At 43.2% G+C, this 20,507-nt stretch overlaps 2 protein-coding genes across 4 annotated transcripts; both read right to left on the bottom strand.

Moving 5' to 3' along the window:
* Positions 1–39: 39 nt before the first annotated feature.
* Positions 40–16,664, bottom strand: baz1b (bromodomain adjacent to zinc finger domain, 1B). Of its 3 annotated transcripts, none has more exons than XM_086261014.1 (22): positions 15,877–16,664; positions 14,586–14,702; positions 13,440–13,584; positions 13,081–13,270; positions 12,815–12,936; positions 12,456–12,653; positions 12,174–12,362; positions 10,754–12,074; positions 10,390–10,545; positions 10,159–10,297; positions 8,951–9,114; positions 8,599–8,713; positions 8,396–8,494; positions 8,070–8,247; positions 7,047–7,232; positions 6,711–6,858; positions 6,324–6,461; positions 5,984–6,131; positions 5,353–5,468; positions 4,546–4,685; positions 4,353–4,459; positions 40–3,157 (listed from the first exon to the last, which is right to left on the bottom strand). In XM_086261014.1, the coding sequence occupies exons 1-22, from the start codon at positions 15,993–15,995 to the stop codon at positions 2,449–2,451; spliced, it is 4,944 nt and encodes a 1,647-aa protein (XP_086117140.1). In that variant the 5' UTR covers positions 15,996–16,664; the 3' UTR covers positions 40–2,448. The 3 variants fall into 3 exon arrangements, with proteins under 3 accessions (XP_086117140.1, XP_086117141.1, XP_086117142.1); XM_086261015.1 differs by having other exon boundaries at positions 10,754–12,044; XM_086261016.1 differs by lacking the exon at positions 6,324–6,461.
* A 981-nt stretch (positions 16,665–17,645) lies between these two features.
* On the bottom strand, positions 17,646–19,891 carry bcl7bb (BAF chromatin remodeling complex subunit BCL7B b). The gene is made up of 6 exons (XM_086261013.1): positions 19,720–19,891; positions 19,143–19,218; positions 18,963–19,050; positions 18,497–18,655; positions 18,299–18,402; positions 17,646–18,188 (listed from the first exon to the last, which is right to left on the bottom strand). The coding sequence occupies exons 1-6, from the start codon at positions 19,830–19,832 to the stop codon at positions 18,117–18,119; spliced, it is 612 nt and encodes a 203-aa protein (XP_086117139.1). The 5' UTR covers positions 19,833–19,891; the 3' UTR covers positions 17,646–18,116.
* Between the last annotated feature and the right edge of the window lie 616 nt (positions 19,892–20,507).

The following is a 20,507-nucleotide window of genomic DNA, read 5'->3' as shown; positions in this document are numbered from 1 at the left end:
AAGATTCAGATGTTCCGAGAAAATGAACCAACACCAGTGTAAAACAATGATTTGATATTTTATTAAAAAGTAAAGACATAACTTGCTTGTCAAAGCTAGCCCATTTTTTGTTTTTTAAAATCACAAAGTTTACAGACGGACGGCAGTGATGTCAGCCTCATCAGCTCAGCACAAATCAAACAGGGAGAACTACGGTCTTCATCCATAGCCTTTATTGGAAATTCTTTACAAGTGAATCCTCAGAACTTGCCCAAACCCAGCTTTTAGAGACTATAAATATATATAAAAAAGGAGGTGTAAAAGGATTTTGCAGTTGCTCCAAGTACAAAGAAAGCATTTACAGCCAGATCTCATTCTGAGAAGGGCAGTTTGCTCGTTTGTTGACATGTCAATTTTTACAAACATTGTTGACAGCTGTTAATCGTGTCGGGAAGCTGAATTTAAACAAAAACAATACGGGGCGAAAACAATCAGTGGCCGAAAGAAAACAGGAAAGTTTCGATGGTAACAGCACTAGAAATAACACGGGCGAACGGCACAGCACAGTACAGACAAAAGAGGGCGACCCAGCCACTGCCACATCAGTATACAGGTAATATATACACACACACATTTGATGGCAGGCAACCAAATAACTACACATGGTTTTCTGCACACTAAGAGCTAAAATATCCCAGCACTATGAAGCTCCCCTGCAGTGACAGGCAGGTGGTACAAGAGTACAGCTAGCAGCACTGCCGCTGAAGTACTTGGAAAATGCTGGCACCAGAGTAATAAAAGTGCAGGTATAGAGCGCCACCTGGTGACCACACCAGGAGATGTGCTAGAAAACCTTTGATTTACCTTTAAAGAGCTGCTTTACCCCAAGTCTGAGCTACTAATCTAATTGAGCTGAACCACAGCGCTCACTGTGTCACAAAACGTAAAAAGGGAAGATTTCTGCTGTTGACTATGCGAGAAGTAAAAGAACTCGTGGCACGTTCTGAAGAGAGCCCCGTTTTAAAACCTTGCAAATTCCTGGGTACTATTTATTATTTACAAATAACCAAATAAAAAGTGCAAAAATTATCAAAGGTTAAAAAAAAAATGCCCATTTGTCTTAACAAACATCACATCTGCTGCTTTTAAACACTGTTTACAAATGTTTATGCACATAATTTCAAATATAGTATGGTCCTGCAGCTGCTGGCATATTAAGTGTACTTTACACAGGAGGAGTGCAAACTGACGGATCATTTGAGGTACCTTTAAAGTGGCAGGGCACTACAGAGGGGGGAAAGGTTGAACAGCTCTACAAGCCGACAAAGAGGGGGAGACTCAGAGTCCGTCCCTGATAACATCTTGGCACCAAAAGCTGGGATGAAGCTTTTTTTTGTTTGTTTTAAACCAGTGAAGTGATTGGACTACAAAGCCCCTTTCAGACACAAGCTCCTTTCCTTCTAATGGCTTCACATCACACATTTCGCGTTTTCTTTCTTGTGATTGATAAATTAGCCGAACGTGTGGCTTCACCGCGAGATCTCAAGGCTTCTTAATAAGGATTTCGCAAACCAGTGGTCACCATCATGGTAGCTACATCCAACTTCTAAACAGTTTGTGGTTTCTAAAAATGTCCCGGGGCTCTGTGAAGCCTGAAAATTGACTCAGTGCTGTCACTAACAAGATTGAGGAAGCTGAGAATCTTGTGTCTGAAAAGGAATTTTGATTTGCAGTCTCAGCCCAGCTTTGAATGAAAGATTTAAACCTGGACTAGGAGGGAAAATATATATATATTTACGTATGCATATGCTAAATCTAGTAAAATCCTATGGTGTTTATCTATGAACATGGAATTAACCAAAGATTGTAAGCAAGATGCTTCACAGAAAGAGCAATTTACAAGTGACGGCTATCAGCAAACTCCTAGATTGTTTGTAGACACACCAACACGATCTGTTACAGTCAGCGACTCGTCACAGATGCTTGGGGGGGCAGAGAGCTAGCTGGACTCATTCCTGAAGCACACCAGTAAAGCCATGTCTCAACTAAGTGCGAAGACAAGTCCCTCTGATTACACTGTACTCACGTTTGGAGAGGACACAAAGCAGTTCACAACATTTAAGTCAAATTACACTTGTGTGTGAGGTTGTCGACTTTAAATCGAAGAGTCTTAAGAGCTATGAGGACCTCTCGATTATCTCAAATGTCTCATTTTTCTTGGTTTGGAAAAAAACAAACAAACAAAACATCACCAATATTAAACATGTTACAAATATATATCAGTTTTCTTCTCTTGTTTTTCCAAAATATGAGCATAGACTTATTAACACAAAAAAAAGTCCTTCTGAGGATTGGGTCCCGCTGGCTGTGTGAGGAGGAGATGAGGCGCTCGTGGTCATCGTTCTGAGGAGCGGGACAGAAATTTTTAAAGCAAAGAGAGATGACAGAAAACAAACAGCACCCTGGATTTCACGAGCGTTTCTGTCTCTTGGAATGTCGCTGCTGGTTTGACCGGTCCTCGTCGCTGCTCGCTGCCTCGTTGTCGCCCCGGCCCCTGCGCTTACGAGTTCTTCGTGTTTCCCGCTCGCCGTCGCTATCCTGCTCTCTGTAATCCTTCCTGCCCGAGGTGGCAGAGGTTCTCTTACTTCTCCTCCTGCCATCGTCATCATCATAATCATCATCATCATCATCATCCTCCTCCTCATCTCCATCCACCTCATCATCCTCTTCCTCCTCCTCACTCTCGCTGTCGTCATCCTTCTGTCTTCGATCATTTCTGGTTGTTTTCCTCGCATGAGATTTTCCATTTGTCATCTTCTTCTTGGGCTCTTCTTCCTCTTCCTCATCTTCTTCCTCCTCCTCCTCCTCCTCCTCCTCCGATGTTGCAGGAGCTTGGTAGACACGCTTGCGGGAACGCCGCCGGATGTAGCTGAGACCAGGCAGCAGCTTCTGGAGCAGCTCGGTGAACGTCTGCTCCGTCTTGACCATACAGGAGAGCACGGTGCTGCCCTGCTGGTTGTACTCCTCGGCATTGGAGAAGACCAGCTTTACATCTTCCAGGAAATCCTGGGCGTGGCGGTACGAGCCCTGGCTGAACTTGCCCAGCATTGTCTGATAATCCATGGGCTGAGAGATGATATCTAGGTAGTCCTCTGCCTCTTCAGAGGAAACAGGCTCCCTGAAAGAGGATTTAAAGCATATGATGAGTGTTAGACTGGAGACCTGGGACCATAATGTGTCGCATGTTTTATAAAAGTCGAGAAACATACATAAGGCATATTAAATATAAACGTTTAAATCCTGTTAGACATTTATTGGAGGCAGAGACACAAATCCCTTTGGGGTTGCGTCATGAGGGAGATCCAGCATCAAACATGCAGACCTACCCATTGTGGTGATCCCTTCTGAAAAAGGGAGTCACATGAGTCAGAGTGGTGAATGTGACCACCAGCTACCTTCTCTCTTCAACATGTCTGAGCAGCTCCCTGAAGACCATCCAGCATGTTTAGTACAGTAGTTATTATCACGATCATAAACTCTCAGAGGAGCAGTTCAGCCCCGCACCTTTCTCTCTCACAAATCTCTACTGCTGCCAGGATTAGCAGCTAATAACCAGCCATACAACCCACACCATTGCTCTGTGTAAAATAACTTGCAGAGGTCAGCGCTCGATCTAGAAGGAAATAGTGCCCAAGAGGCTCTGGGCTTTGCAGTTTTCACACTGTTTCTGCCGAGAGAAAACCATTTACAAAATGTGACTCAGTCTGATAAGCTTGTAATATTTCTGTGGCACACAGGTTTTTGAATGCACAAGTAGTTTCCATAGACAAATGCTTTCCACGCTGATGGAAGCATAAATACAAAAGTACTGGTCCACCTGCACATTGAGCAGTGCACCTAGGTGCCATGGAAACCATGCCACGAAGCTCCCAGCACACAACGTTTGTGCTGATGTTAATGCCAGAGCAGGTTTGAACTCTGCAGAAACTGACTCAGTGGTCTGCAACTGAGTTTCTCCTAAACACTCAAGATGACACCAGTAACAGCTGCAAGTACAAGGAGTCAAGAAACTTCACAAACCACCTTGATGCAGTGGTGACATCCTATCATAATACCACACTTACATTCAGTGAGCTCTTTAGAACAACCCACTCTTAAATGTCTGTAGAGGCAAACAGCATCAGGCTAGGTGCCTGATTTTACACACCTGTGGCCACCAGGCTCAAAACAGCTACATTCAAAGAGTAAGAGGTGTGGCCCAACACTTCTGTCCCTATAATATCTGTAGTTTGGCTAATAGTTGAAAAGGTTGTTCAGGAGTCAAAGTGGCTCCTGTTTCACATGTACTTGTGTCACATTTCTTCTTCCCTCACCTGAAAGGCCAGCTGTAGCGATATTTCATCAGCTTCTTGAGGATTTCCTCACACCTCTCCAGCTCCAGCACCTGTCTGCTCACTCCTGTCTGGGAGCTCTGTCGCACCTGCAGAGACGGCACACACAAAAGCTATAATTTTAGGACAAACGATACAAAGCTGGTCTGTTCTAAGCTCTCTGTAAACTTTGTACCAGTTCGTCGATGTCTGCAGGACTGTTGGGGCCTGTTCTCTGCTTGCCGCTCTGATTACTAGAAGAGGCCGACTTCTTTGATTTACTTTTTGAGCTTTTCTGCCGTGATGAAGACTGCTTATTTTTCTTTCTTGGTCTCACTGTGGAGGAGGAAAGACACGGAGAAGAAGCAGAAGTACAAATTAACATGTATAATGCTGCAGTTTCTCTCATGAAATCAATCCACATCCAACTGTTCAATTCTTGGCATTTTAAGAGGTGGCTCGAAACATTCCCAGGCCACCATGATTTGAACGTTCGCCTGTCTGAGCCTCACGCTTGAATTGAGAAAGATAACTGGCTCTTAGGTGCACCGACACCTCTCTGTTGAAACTTCTAAATCATTATCCTTGACAGGCAGGCCTGAACTGACAGAAGGGATCATCCTGCCACATACTCTGAGTGAAGCCACGGTGACAAAGCTTCAAAGCCAGGTCCAGACCTGAGCTGTGCAGCATCACACACAGACAATGAGACAAAGAGGACAATGGCTGAAATTCCCCATCAGCATTCCTTTCATTCTCAACCTTCAGCACCAAAGATCCTCCATTTCCAAAACAAACTCAGGTCTTAAAGCCTTTAAAATTATCCTTTCTGGACCATTAATGTCTTCACAACAATGATTTTAAAAAAGGTATGGAAAAAATGCTAATGGTAACTCAAACTGTTGTATTCCTCACCACCTCCTTAACTGTAGGAGTGAACTTAAACTTGGTCAAAGAGTTACAATTTTTTTTTTTAACCTAATTTTCTCTGTAAAATACTCACAGCTGTGTCCCATGGCTTTGTAGTCATTCTCTTCTTCGTCCTCATCCTCTTCCTCAGAGTCCTCCTCTTCAGACTCCTCCTCATCGTCTTCTTCATCAGAGTCTTGCTTATAGTTCCTGCAATGGAGAGCTCGCCTTTAAAGACAGCTGATGAAGTATAGGGCAGACACATCTGGGCTTTAGTTACACTGGTTGATCCGCTGCTCTGTTTGTGGAGCACCCTGAAGAGGGTCTCCCCTTTCACTATATCCAGCTACCACACCATCAGTGGGGTGTGCGATTACTGATCACATGATAGAAAACTAATAAAATAAACAATGTGTTTGTTAGACTATGTCCTAACCAGCTGTTTCTCAGCAACTGTACAGACAGGTTAGCATTAGGGACTGGGGCACAGGAGAGATGCTTTCTGTAGTCACTAACTGTCTGAATACTTTGATGTATATTTAAGGTGTATGTCAGCTGAAACCAGGAATTCCTTTAGCCTTTATTTATATTTTGGTTATCTTTTTCCTCCATGAATGTGGTAGTGGTAGGGTCTGTGCAAGATGGGCACTTTCAGTTATATTTTAGTCTCCTTTTGTTTTGAACTCTTTAGGGATCAGCTTATTTAAAGAGTGGAGGACAGTTACCTTACGCGGGAGCCACGTCTGGCCACAGTCGGCTGGCAGGCTGGGCACAGCCACTCTCCATTGGGAACCCGGTAGAGAGCCGGTCGCAGGCAGAACAAGTGGAAGGCCTTGTTGCACTCATCACAGAGTATAAGTTTCTCATCATCACCTGGAAGAGATCAGCATCAACCATAAGGCCTTTTCTTTTTAATTTTAAAGCCTTAAGTTTTATTCTGGGTCTTTTTAGCAGCCCCACATATTTCCACCTCAACTCCTTTTGCTTTTCCTGACCTTCAGTGTATCAACAGCTCAGCAAATCTCTCACATGTTTTCTACTGTCATCTTATCACTACAGGTTCACCTGTCGGCCTGCGGAGTGGTTGGCTCCGTATGTAGATCTGCCTGACACTACTACTCTGATGTGCTTTGACCCTGCAGTTGCTGCCCTGCCTGGATCTACACTCCTCCAACTTCAGCACAGATGGGTTCTCCCAGAGCACTAGACAGGAGGGCAGAATATCATTTGGCAAGTGCAAAATGCTTCACTTTAACCTTTATGAAGTTTACATGCAAATTAACACCATAATAATCTGGCAAATTCAGAGTGAAACTAGATAATAGTGCAGTTTTTGTTGTCCTCTCTGGAATTTGAACTGTGCGTAATCAATAATGCTCCCATCAGCTGCAAATAACTGGTGATGTGCGTTCTCCCACACAGAGCGGGGCAACCGTGGAAAACCTTTCTAACCTTTCCTGCGACAGACTTTGCAGCGAGCGTTCTCAGCAGACATGTCCCACTTTATGCAAGCGTCCAACATTCCCAGCAGCACGTGCATGCGGGAAAATGTCTGGGCCTCTCGAATAGCGGTCTTCCACTTCTCCACTGCTGTTGCTACCTGTGAGGAGAAGTAAACATTGAAAATAAATTAATTGGTTTTGGGGGGTTTTCAACATTTTTTACTTTATTATTTGTTTTAAATAGCAAAAATCAGAATTTCAGTTTCAAATGAATAAAACTTGACCCTGATTTGGCTCCATACTGCTTTAGCATCAGAGTGCTAACAGTTCATCTCTTTCCTCTTACCCTGGCCTCTTCTGCCAACCGCTTCTCCTCATCCACCTCTTCAGCCTTGCTGCTTTCCTCTCCTGCTTGCTTCTTCTTCTTCTTCTGCTTAGGAGCCATGAACCCCTGCAGGAACTTTTTGATTACACAGGCCTGAATGGTGATGATGCACTCGCCGAAGTCTTTCAGGCTCTCCATGTCTTTCAACTGTGACAAGAGGATGAAGCAGACAGAGAATTTCAATTCAAAACACAGACGGTATGCCCAGTAAAGTCACAAAACTTCCCCGATGGGTGCTTCATGAGTAAAGAGCATCTCTCTAGACCAGTTAAACATCTAAGTACAAATGTTTCATGGAGATCATACTCCCTTAAAATTTACAAAGCATACAGAAAGTAATATTTCTTGTTAAATCAGCTCCTCTATATTACAAGTAATCTGTTTAGAAAAAAGGTTAAGGACAGCCTGATGCGTTTTAAGAAAAATAAGCACAATTTCAACAATATCAGGTTTCCAACCTGCAGTGAGTCCCAAAGTCTTCACATGCAGAGTTTTGGTAACTAAACTAAAAACAGTATTTTACATCTTTATGATTGAAATAATTTGTGTTTTTAGAAGGACATTTACACTTTTGTGCTGTAGGCCCACACTGGCATCGCCACACCAGGTTTGGCAGTGAATTTTACTGAAAAATTTGAGCAATTAAAAATGACCAAGCATTTCTTACACCCTGGAAAGCCAATCAGTGGGCTGTTCTGACCCCACATTTGTTTACACCGTGGCTTTTAATACTTACACTAAACATTTCAGAGCCTAACTGTGTACTTGGTTCTACCATATATGCCTTCCACACTGAACATGATTTCAAAACATCTGTTTTCTTGCACTAGTTATCTGTCTAATCAACCACTATGTCCCATGCCCATTGCCTGATAGCCTGAACAAACACTCTGACTACATGCTGTGCCCTTTTAGTAGAATTTAAACACAGATTTTCACTAAAGACTGGGAAGAGTCTCATTTTCAAACTGTCTGACTATTCACCTTGTCCTCAATGTCCACGTTATCGTCCAGGTACCCGAGGCCGCCCTTCTGCAGGCGTGAGGCTACTTCCTGGATGTCGCTACGCAGATATTTGAGTAGCTCTGCATAGCCGTCACAGGTCCTGAGGCCGAGCCTGGCTTTCCGGGTCAAATGGATGGAGTGGAGTATTTCCTGATACCTGACACAGTGAGAGGTATTTTACATTATCACCACTGCCACCATAAAAATCATAGACATGAACTACAGACGAAAAAACAAACAAAAAAAAAACCTGAACTTTGCAGTTTTATATGGGTTAAAACAATCTCTTATAATACTGCATTCACCTGCTTTGTATATTTGACTTTAGTTCGCTCTCTCTGACCCCCTGAGAATGAAGACTCTCCACCAGTTCCTCCAGCTCAGCTGAACTGTCACATATGAACCTGAAATCAGAAGTGAAAATGAGGAGAAGATCAATTAAACAAAAAGGATAAAATGCATCAAATGAAAGTGAAAAAGGAAAATAAGGACAGACATAGACACCTACCAAAGGTTCTGTCCCTGTTTGGGAACAGTAGTTTCTATACAAACATCTGGTGCTGCTCCCTGCTGGGCTCCTTCACTAACAGCACCGTCTACACTGCCATCATCTTTTTCAGTTCCTGCAACATAAATAATAATTTAGTGTCTCGAGATAAAGCCATGTGTGGAAATTTGTTTCTCAAAAACACACATTAACTACCAATTATGTGCAAACAAGCCTGCACACAGAGCAAACAAAACCAGACAGAAACAACTGGAAGAAAAAAATAATAATTCTATATCAGTTAATAAAAATATTTGCATTATTAGATCTAAAGAAAAACAAACATTTTTCAAGAGAATGTATTTTTGCTTACCTTGTGAATCAGGAGCAGGGGCTGCCTCACCGTCCTCCTCCTCTTCTACCTCAGGCTCAGCTGGTTTTTCCTCTGGTGGAGGGGTGAAGCTGTAGTCTATGCTTTCGTGCACCCAGCCTTTCTCGATGTACAGACCAGGAACCACATCAGAGAAAAGCCAGAATCTGCACAAAAACATCACGTATGGTTACAATTTACCAAAGTGCTTCTGGTAAATATGTTGTTAGTCTTTTAATTTTGAAAGACTAAGAAACAGGTAAAATGTCCAGAAATTTTGTGATACCCATTAATTTATGACATTTACAATACATCCCTGACTAGGGATGTTCCTGGGGACTAAATTCTTATTCCCTAACCTGACTAATGCACTATTCTAACACTGAGAAGCAATCAGATAAAGTCACATTTGAGACCAGTTTAATGAACAATGTCAGAAGCTCCCTAAAAAGGCATTTGAAAAAAATAATTATTAGTACTTTGCCAACTTAACCTCTGAAAAATGAATCAATTGCGACTGAATAGTGTGGCACATTTTGAATCATTCATAGTGTACAGCACATTCATTTACAAATACAACCCGCGCTATAAAAATTTAAATAAAAAAATAAAATCATAAATCAGTCATCCATCAATTTTTTCCAGACTTCTGTCCCCAGCCACCTCCCTCAGCTTAACTGGGCATAAACCGAGAATACCGAGGCGTTCCGGGGACAAACAAGAGATGCAATCTCTACAGCATGTCCTCAGTCTACCAGGGTCTTTGTCCTGGCAGGACACGCCCAGAACACCACACCAAGGAAGCAACCACCTCTGCTGGCTCAGTTCAATGTGGCAGAGATATAGTTCTACTCTGAGTCGCTCCCAAATGGCTCCTCACTCTATCACTAAGGCAGAGCCCATCTGTCCTTCAAAGAAGTCTCATTTCCATTGTTTGTATCTGCAACTCATTCTTTCACCTTCAAAATAACTAACAATAATATGCTTTAAATAAAAAAAGATCAGGCTTAGATTATTTGATTTGTCTTCAATGATGTCAGGCTTGCAGCGCCATCTAGGGCAAACAGCTGCATGACATTTAGGACACAGCACTTTACCTGTAAACAGTTTCAATTAAATTAATGACTGGTATATCTGGTGCAGACGATTTCATCTGTGAGCAGACATGATGTTTTGGCACACTGAGTTAATTCCTCGTGTTAAGTACCAACCTGTTGTGATTTCTGTCGGTACCTAGAGGAGTCCTGCGCATCACTTGTCTCGCTTTGGTTATTCCATCCTGAAAAGCCCTCTCTGCAGCCGCCCTCTGTTTACGCATCCGCTCCTCTTCAGCCTCCTTCTCCATGCGTTCTAAAAGGAATAATAGTAACCAAAAATAAATAAAGCATACTATGTAATGAATCAAAGTTATAATTAGTATCAATCTTGCTTAAAAACTGTACCTTTGTTCTGTCTGTCCATCTCCTCCTTCTCCTTCTTAGCCTGCATGGCCATTAGTCGCCGGCTCTTCACTGAGCTGATCATGTCCTCTGGTTCTGGCTCAACCTTTACTTCCTTCTTGACCTCCTTTTTAGAAGACCCTTCTTTTTTCTTCTCACCTTTAACCGCATGCAAAACACAAATATGTTAATACAAACAGACACGTGTTGTGCGAGACTTCAAATACACACTAGACTTGAAAGGCATCTACTTTCTCTGACAATTCTTAGGGTAAAATGTAGATGCACAGTTTAGAAACTGTGTGTAAAGTACACATTTGATTCACAGCAATATATTGAGACTGGTAAAACTGATGATCCCTCCTACCTTTGTTCTCCATCTCCTTCTGCCTCTTCTTCTCAGCCCTCTTGCGGTCATTGGCCTCTTTCAGCATTGCCAAACGCTCCTTCCACAGCTCAGCTGACCGCTGCTGCATTGCATCAACATGGTCTTCCACAGAGTACGTCATCAGGATCCGGTGGCACAGCGCCACTAACAGGGTGACTTTCTCCTCGGGGCTCAGCTCAAACACCTCGGTTGTCTCGAGTTTATCCAGGAACTCGCTGGTCACCACATCGTCATATCCACCCATGGCCCCAGAGTCTTCTGAGCCCTGGCCGCTCTCCTCACCGTGAGCGTCACATGGTCGCAGGCACAACCGTGCCAGCTCGGAAGCTGAGTGCATAGTCAGAGGAATCTCAGATAAGGGCATGTCGAGCTCACTGTAGCCCTCAGCCAGCTCATCCTGCAGTAATGTTTGGAGCAGCACCACCAGCACACGGTTTAGATAAAGGAAGCCAGACCGTTCCCCAGCTAGCGCTTCCATCAGAGCCGCTGCTGTGATGGGATACTGGTCATTTGGCATCAGCAGCCCTGAGTAACAGTGAAGGAAGTCCACAACCATGGCCACATTCCCAAACAATGTGTTGGGCAACCCCTCAGGCATGTCCACAAGCTTGAATGCAGGCAGAGGCTTGCCACCTTCGATCTCCTGATCTTCGTATCGGCGCGACTGTTCACGGCGGACCAGCATCTCCTTCTCTCGTCTCTCCTTGGCCTTTTCTCTTAACTTCTCTTTGAGTTCCTCACGCCTCTTCTTCATCTCTTCCTTCTTTTCCTCTTCACTCATGGCTGCCCATCGCTTCTTCTGCTCCAGAAGCTCCCAGCGTTTCTGCACTAGCTCCTTGAGTTCCTCTGGCAGGCGACTACGATCATCTGGGGACAAGGTCTTGGCAGCTTTGGAGATAAGGGATGAAAGGGAGTTCTTCTTATCCTCTTTACCCTTGTTCTCCTTGTAGTAACGAAGGAGGTGGAGAGCCATAGGGTGTAGTGGCTTCCCAAGTTTCGGTGTACCAATGCCAGAACTACGAGCTCTCTTCTTTGGGCTTCCTGCAGCACCGCTCTTAGCCAGATGCAGTAGAGTCATCTGCTTCATCTTTGGCCCCTTAGCACCAGCTTTACCGTCCTTTTTGGATGCTTTGAGAACATTGAGTTTCTTCTCACCACTCTTTCCAGTTTTCTTTCCTTCTTTTTTGTCCCCTGACTTTTTGCCAGATTTCGGAGTGGAGGGAGCGGAGCCTTTACCTTCTCCTTTCTTAGGGGTTCCTGAGTTCTTTACCTTGAGTGGAGAACCATTCATTTTTATTTTCTGAAATACAACCAAGGAACCATTAAACATAACAGTGACGTTTGAGGGATACCTCATAAATGAAATGACATTTCACCATGTACACACAAGCTGACTAACCTGCATGTGGCCCCAGATGGTGGGACTAAGGGGCATGCCTAAAGCATCTTTCTTCTTTTTCTTAGTCTTTTCTTCCTTCTCATTGCCCGAATCTTCTCCTGGAGTGTCAGCAGTCTTGAGCTTCTTGTTAGGCTTACCCTCTGGAGATGACAAGCTCTTGCGCTTCGTGGAGGGATTCTCTGCCAAGAACTTGAGATGTACACAGGAAGGTGAGTCAAGAACATGCAACACTTAAAAAACTGATTTAAATAATGAACAGCAAAATGAAATAACTAAACTTACCTTGTGTGGATCGAGAAGAAAGTCGTTGAATTTGCTGGGCAGGTTAAATTTTTTCACCAGTTCATCTTCAACCACCCAGGGAGCACTTTCTCCCATGCCCAGCCTTAGAGCATAGTGTCTGATGAAGTAGCGCATGATCTCCTTGGTTGGAGGACGCTCTGTTCTATAAAGACTGTCCGCTGGGACGTCACAGATCACCTATGACACATGTTGGAAATTTAGAGTCCAGTTTTTCTTAAAATCACCAAGTCTATTGTTCACAAGTATATGAACCTTAAGTATAACCTTTTATACTCTAAAAATAGAACACACTCCACACACCATTTCTTGGGTGATGATGTAAAAAAAACAAAACAAACCTTGTCCTCATTGATGAGCTTTACATCATACTTATGAGGAAGGAATTTAGGCATTGCCCATTTCTTCCTCTCTTCTTTCATGGCAGTGGGTAGTTTCCTCGGAGAACGTCGTGCTCTGTCACCTAACAGGAAGCCAAATATCATATATTGAACAAATACTGTATAAATAAACAATTTTAACCTGCTTATCCAAGCAGCATTTACAACATGTTCTTAATTTTATCCACGATGCAAGATTTCGCCTCCTAAAACTGATTGGCACTCACTCAGACTCTCCCTCCTGTTCTCCTCTCGGGGAGGAGGCTCCTTCCTCTGGTTTTCCTGGCTTGCGTTCTCCTTGTCGCTGGATGGAGAGTCACAAGCACCTTCAAGTTTCTTTTCCCCAGACTCACCCTCTGTGTTTTCCAAGGGGTGGATCTTTACCACTGTCACTCGCAAACTTTTCTCCTTGCCCACCTGAAGCCAAGATGTAAGATTTGACATTATATGAGAAATTTTACACACACACTATAACTTTTAATGCAGTAAATTATCAGGTTACAAAAATAAAAAATACTGACAATATCATAAGATTGACATTACAGACAAGTTTAGAAATGTAATAAGAGTAAGCTGTCAAACTGACCAGGAAGTCGCACTCTTCACCCACAGCATATTTGGTGAGGATTTCCACCCAAGCCATCTCAACCAGTTTGTCTAAAGACACTGTGTTGTGGTGAACCATCTCAAGGACTGGTTTCTCAAACCACTTTGGATACTCCTCTTGAAGCCTGCACACACACACACACACACACACACACACACACACACACACACACACACACACACACACACACAAAGTGATCAATGGTTAGTTTATAAAAAGGTAACAAGTGTGACACTGTCTTGCAGCTCCATCGTTCTCTGTTCACAGGGGTTGTGATGCTAACACAGAGTTCATCATCACATGATTTGTTTTACTTTGCTTAGATCTGCAGTGCAGAAATCAACCTGTGATAGACACACCATGACCCTGAACTGTAATAAGCAGAAGAAAATAGATGGATGGATCGTTTGCCGAGGGTTGCCAGTAGGGGGAGTAGTTTCTCTTGGCTGAAATAATTAGAGTGTAAATACTGTACAGCTCATGATCCCGACTTACTTCAGCTCTGGGCTGCTGAGCACTGCTCTTCCCAGTCTCTGCTGCGACATCTCTTTGGGCCATATTTATTTTTTTGTTCTCTCTCTTGCTAAAAGGACATAGTGATCCCATATGTCAATACATATTTCAAGTCAAGTGGACCGAAAGAGATGAGTTGAACCATTTTATTATTTTCCATAGGTTCAAGATAAAGGAACTCAGGCCCTTGCAGATTCAAGGATGACTGAGTCACTCGCCCTCTAAATAGACTGAGAGGAGGAGCACAAGATTTATCCAATCATAGCAAAGCAGTAAGCCTTGTGACCTTCACTGGGGTTGTATGGTTCCCTTCTTTGTTGATACCATGAACTTCTGTTAGGTGACTACTGTGTATTTCTTGCACAGTCCTTCCACATAAGTAGGTGTGGTTTTTACAATCAGAGATTTATGCAAACCAGGTTTTACTGGACATCTGAATACAAAGGGCAGGACCTAAAGAATTGAATCTATGCATTTTCACTCACTCAACAGCCTTTATTAAAAGTGCATACTCTGTTTGGTCTGAAATCAGCATAGTAGACCAACAGAGCTTTCACAAGTTAACATGGAATAATGAATGTGCACGTGCAACACTGTGGATGTAATACTAACAGTTCGGTGACTTCTTGTTCCTCCTCCCATGCCTCTTTGTGAGTGAGCTGGCTGCTTCCAGTGCTCTTGCATGTCCAAATGCGTTCATTATATCTCTGTAGGCGGGCCTCGTACTCTCTGTGTACATTCGGTCAAGGAAGTTACATCATCCAAATGTTTTCCTATTTAGGGTTTTGTTTACGCACAACAAGCAAGATGCAAGTCAATAAAATTCCATCATGACATTTAACATCACTGAGCATAATGAGAGGTAAAGAGACCCAGCATAAACACATTTCAAAACAAATCATCTGTGAATAGTCCTGTCCTAACAAGACAAGGAGAGGGTTAGGGACGGGAATGAATAATGATTTCAGAGAAAGTCAGAAAGATCAGTTGGATGCTGTGTAATGGAGTATACTACATTTCCATGGGTACTCTAACAACATACCAAGTCAAATTCCCATAGATGGGACTGTTTGACAGCGTAGTGGTTCACAAAGCTTTATTAAGACAATAAAAATGGATAACAGAGTTTAGACACCCGCATAAAGTCAAATATCATAATCGATTGTCCATATCAGCATATTATGGACACTTAACACTAGCTACGTGTGCCACAGCAGGTTTCATAACCTTGCTGACAGTCGTGGACCTTTAAGAGCTTAAAGCGTTCATGTGAACGTTTTAACAACGTGGTAAAGTTCTCCAATTGTGACAACAGAAGAAACCAAGCTAACAACAAAATGCTGTCATAAGTCACTGAACACCTTTCAGTCTGCCCAAAATACGAAAGTAAGTTAAAGCGAAACGGACTCTGAGACTCTTCTGTGCTAGCATTACCAGCTAACACATTACCAGCCGGGGAGCGGCGTCAGTCTGGGCTATTGTGACATAATGGGATACCTAACGTTAGCAACTGGCTAGCTCACCCTGTTAGCATTGCCAGCAGAACCGTAAAACATGAAAGTGAAAGACTCCTTTTCGCCCTTCTCTACAATGACGTGCTATTTACAGTCATATATTTAGCTCGGTTAGGTAAAAAGCTAACTAATAGGTAAAATTATTTAATTACCAGAAACAGCGGAGTGTTAGCTAGCCAGCCTGTCAACCCAGAGTAAACTGTGTACATGCGGGGAAACACTTAACGGGGAGAAATGTCAGGTCAAATTCCTTGCTTTAGCCAGCTTTATAGCGTTCTACTCGTGACTATGAGCACATCAGTTCAGCTAACCAAGACAAAGCCCGCTATCCAGTCTATCGACTGGCTCGATAAGTCGAGACTGATAACCAGCATCATGTTAAAGGATACTCTTTGTTCCTGAAGGCCTCCTTGGTGTGCTCGATGATGTAGACCTCCTCTCCCGGGCCTGGTGGCTCGGCTAGCGGCTTAGCCAGCGGGTACGGTTTCCGGCCCAAAAGCGGTGCCATTTCAAATCCAGAGATGGCACAAGTGCCGAAAGTAAAAACAGATATTCTAGCAACAGACTAGCGCAATAGTACACAATGGTATGTCCTTTGCATGTATCCCAGTATTAAAAATGTCAGAGCCGACAGATAGCACGTCTCACGTTACCGCCGGCAGGCCCGGCTCTCAGCGTGTAGCAGCTAGCTTTCTAGCTAGCAGGCTGGGTTATCTCGTTGCAAAACAATAACAGTGCGCCGCTTCTCGCCGCCGGACTCATCGCACCATCCTTTGCTCTTCTGGAAGTGGTGTCAGGCTATTTTTTACGCTGCACCTTAGGTAGAAAACACGCTGGCAAACGTGTCCCCGGACTCCGTTGTTAAAGTTCAGCACCTTCGGGTGAACGTGAAAGGATGCGAACCGCACCAAAATGAAACTCACGGCAACCGTCAGTCAACAGCAGGTCTGGCGGCTGTACAGTCCCGAGCAAGTATTCGCAAATTAGGCCTGCTCCCTTTCAAACTGTACTCGCTGCATGCTCTGAAGCTCCTTGGCATCAGGTAACAGCGTGAGCAAGCGTTGCGAGAAAGTAACCTGAATCAGCTAAGAGGAGGTTAATTCCCTGTCGAAATGGCGGGAGTTTTCAGTCCACCGGCACTGTGCCTCATACCCTCAGAACTCTGTTTCCCCGGTAGCAAGCAGCGTCGCGCGCATGTCCCGCCCCCTCTTCGCTTTCACTGGCTGTCTCGCTGAAGCGCCATCGTCAAATTTGCCTGCAGGTTTCTCAGTGGTTGAATTGTCCTGTCTATTCTCAGTCTTTTCCGATAAACCACGCCCTCATATAATATACATGAGGCAAGAGGGTCAGCTGATGACAATAAAAATTATATAAACCGTTCAAATCAGCACTCTTAAATCATATTTCAATAGACTGAACATGGGTTTTGTCGATATCTAACGAGGAGCTGTCTTGTTCAGTTATCGAATTAATTTTTAAAACCATTGTCTGGACTCCATTTTGAATATGCTGATTAAACAATAGGTTACCCACTACTGGGAATCCTCATGGTGTATAAATCCTAACTTAGCAGGATCTTCTTCGTCTTCAGCTGCTTCCTTTAGGGGTCGCCACAGTTAACCATCTCCCCCGATTTCTAGCATACTGCTCTGTGAAGCCAGCCCCTCTGTATGCCCTCCTTAATTACACAAAACTTACTCTGTGCTCTTCCTCTTTTCCTCCTGCCTGGCTGCTCCATGTTAAACATACATTATTCAGTTTATTTACTGTCTTCTCTGCATTTCCAAACTGTCTCAGTTTTGACTTTCTAACTTTCTAAATGCTCAGCCTGTCCACGCTGTTCACCCCCAGCGACAATCTGAGCATCTTCTGCTCTGCCACCTTTTGTTAAAATGTATTTTGTTAGAGCCACCATCTCCAAACCATACTTCAGTGAGTTAAAATGAACAGTCGCATTTATTATGATTTACAAAATGTGTTCAGTTATAAACAAATGTGTTCAGTTATAAACATGGGCAAATATATATATATATATATATATATATATATATATATATATATATATATATATATATATATATATATATATATATATATATATATATATATATATATATAATAAAAATCATATTCTTGCATGTGATAAGCCAAAAGAAGCTTCTTCTTTTTTTAAAGGAGGGCACTGTATTTAATACACAATGGCACATCTAAAAACAGCAATTTGCATAAAGCTTCACAAATAACACCTTTTCAAAATCGCCAATAAACCTTCAGAATAAAGCAACAGCATATGGAAACATGCATAATTTCAGCTGCGGCTACCAGGAAAATCAGACAGTTACGGCAACTGCATGAAAATACACAAAGCCTGCGAAATACAGTTCAAAATGCTCCCCCCGTCCTTTTCAAGATGAAAAACGAAACACAGCATGACTTCAAATATTAATTAAAGTAGGGGGAAAATAGAAGATTTTGCAGTTAATACACATTTTCTTAAAAGCTGAATTTAAAATAAGCAATATTTGCGTAAATATATGAAGAGATCCAGAATAATTGTCAAAGCTTTGCTAATCTCACAACAACTGAGGACGTGTTTTGTGTGTATTTTGACAAAACGATCATAAATAAGCTATCTCAGAACAGCGTTCTCTCCTGTGCAAATCTTCTTTAAGGGAGGTGCTCCTGATTCATCCAGTTCCTCCTGTTCAATGAAAAGAAACACATTTAATTAGACTGCAATAATTTTAGGAATGATTTAACAAAGGAACATGCTTTTTGGTCTTCTTTGAGCTCATTTTTAACGCAGTGAACCTGGGTGTCTGGGGTGCTCCGTCTGACAGTTCCTGATGATAGAAGGTCCTCCTTGATGAGAGTGGGTGGCTCATCTGTGCCCTCCTGTCCTGAGTGAACTGGCTCTGCATCATCAAGGAGGCAGCGAGATTATATACTGATTATCGAAGCTTTCGCACCGTCACAACAAATGTGATGCAGTGCATGTTATCCACATACCATCCACGCTCTCCTGGCCGAGCATTGGAGGCTGGGAGTCTTCAGCTCGCAGGCTGGAGGCATGAGGAGGGCTGACCTGCTGCGAGCTGGAGGTGCTGCTGCTGTTATCCATTTTAGGCTGGTAAACGTCCGACAGGAAGCTCTGGTTGCTGTTTTCATCTGGCGCAGAGAGGAAGGGAAAGGCACGGAACATGAGGTTACAGCTTTTACAGCATTTTTGAAATATATATTACTGTGCATTAGTCTCGAGCAACCTCTCATTTCTTCATGAAATGAGCAATAGGTCCAGTGAATTACTGTGACGTGCAAACATACATGAAACTGCAACTGAATATTTGGTATGACCACCTTTAGAGCAGTACTGTTACTAATTTCTTTTAGATTGTTGTTTTAATTTAGACAGCATTAAGTACAAAACAAGTCAGCAAACCTTTTAAAAATTATTTTTAAAAGCCTTCAAACATACCAGTAAAATCCAGTAGAGAGTTGGTGTTTTCCAGGACCACATCTTTCAAGCCTCTAACTTCTCCACCGGTGGATTTGGTGCGATATATCTGACAATGGAAGTGCAATTTGTCAGTTTCAAGAAATGTGAGCAAAATAAGGTTATTAAAAAAATAAGCTACACATGACAAAAGGCCCACACCTGCTTTGTTTCCGTCACTGGCACCCACTTGAATATACGTAAAGACGTGTCACCAACTGTCACCCATTTCTTCTCCCTGGGGATGTGATTAGTTTGATTACATTGAGACAGGAGCTCAGGAAACACCTTCCGCTTTCACCTGGTCTACAGCCTCAGTCTCTAACATGACATGCAGCATACACGCTCACGTTATCTCTCTGCAACAGCACACAATGGACAGCTGCACAAATATCACAATGTGCCCACTAACAGGCATCGCTCACAGTGCAGGAGAGGGTTAAAACCCCCGGGGAAACGTCCGCGGGTGTTTATGAATTACACTGTAATTAGACTAACGGGACAGCGAGCCGGAATTAGCCGCGCTCCGCATGTCAGGCTGAAGCCATATTGACAGCTCTCGGCGGAAAAACTCAGCTAGCCCCGCCCCCTCTGTCAAACTGGAGCACGGGTTGGTCGGCGTCTCCGTCAATCATCTAACTTTTCCGACTGAAGTTTGTTGTGCGACGCAGCAGATATCGGGCTTCGGTCTACTAATACCTTTCCCTCCATATTGTCCCCCCGCGGATCGCTTACGTACCATTTGCGCACTTTCTCGATGGCCGCTAGCACCTTTTTGATGTCGTCTTTAGCCCGACTTCGCGTCTCAGCGCGGCCCGATCGTCCCGACATCTTGATGCTGTTATGATTCATCTACAGATGCATCTGAAAACTTCAAGACCAAGCCCCAGTCCTCCGTTACACTGGTAATCTCGCGAGATTCATTCGTCACATTTTTTTTCTCCCTTTTTTGTCAGCTTCATTCTGACACCTTATGTTCACACTATATATATATATAATGTACTGTAAAGACAGGCTGGGCACGTTTGATTTTATTCGTCTTTTTTGTCCATTATCCATCCCTTCTGACTATAGTGGGGGTTTCTATTTAATGTACAGTTTATTCAAATGCTGTACTTAATGACAGCTTTGAAGGCTGTAAAATGAGACGTGGGGATTTTGTTTTCACATTAAAAAAGGCATTCTCCTAAAAAAATGAAAAATAAACCCAACATGTTGTGGGGTTGTCCCCCTGTGCAGAGCCCCTGTCACATTTAAAGCGAGTTGTTAGCAGCTCTACTCAAAACTACACTGCTGTGCAAAAATCTTATTTCTTTATATTTTGCTTCCAAGCAGCCAGACTTTCTTGTCAATTTTTACCAGTGGTCTTTAGGAATAGCTCTCCAAGCTTTCCGAAGATCTTTCAAGCTCGTTGGGAATCAGCTATTAGGTCCAAACTGTGCACTTAAAAAAAAAGGAGGAAACTGGAGAAGTGGAAGCCACCACCTAGGATCTAATGTTCGCTGGAGCCTCATCAGACATGGTCTC

Source organism: Aulonocara sp. 'chitande type north' Nkhata Bay, linkage group LG14 (genome assembly GCF_057382095.1).
Source record: "Aulonocara sp. 'chitande type north' Nkhata Bay isolate Kocher_YH1m ecotype deep benthic linkage group LG14, A_spYH_male_GT1.1, whole genome shotgun sequence".
Classification (NCBI taxonomy): Eukaryota; Metazoa; Chordata; class Actinopteri; order Cichliformes; family Cichlidae; genus Aulonocara; species Aulonocara sp. 'chitande type north' Nkhata Bay.
Note: the sequence above shows the minus strand (reverse complement) of the source record. Positions and strands in the feature narration are given on the sequence as shown.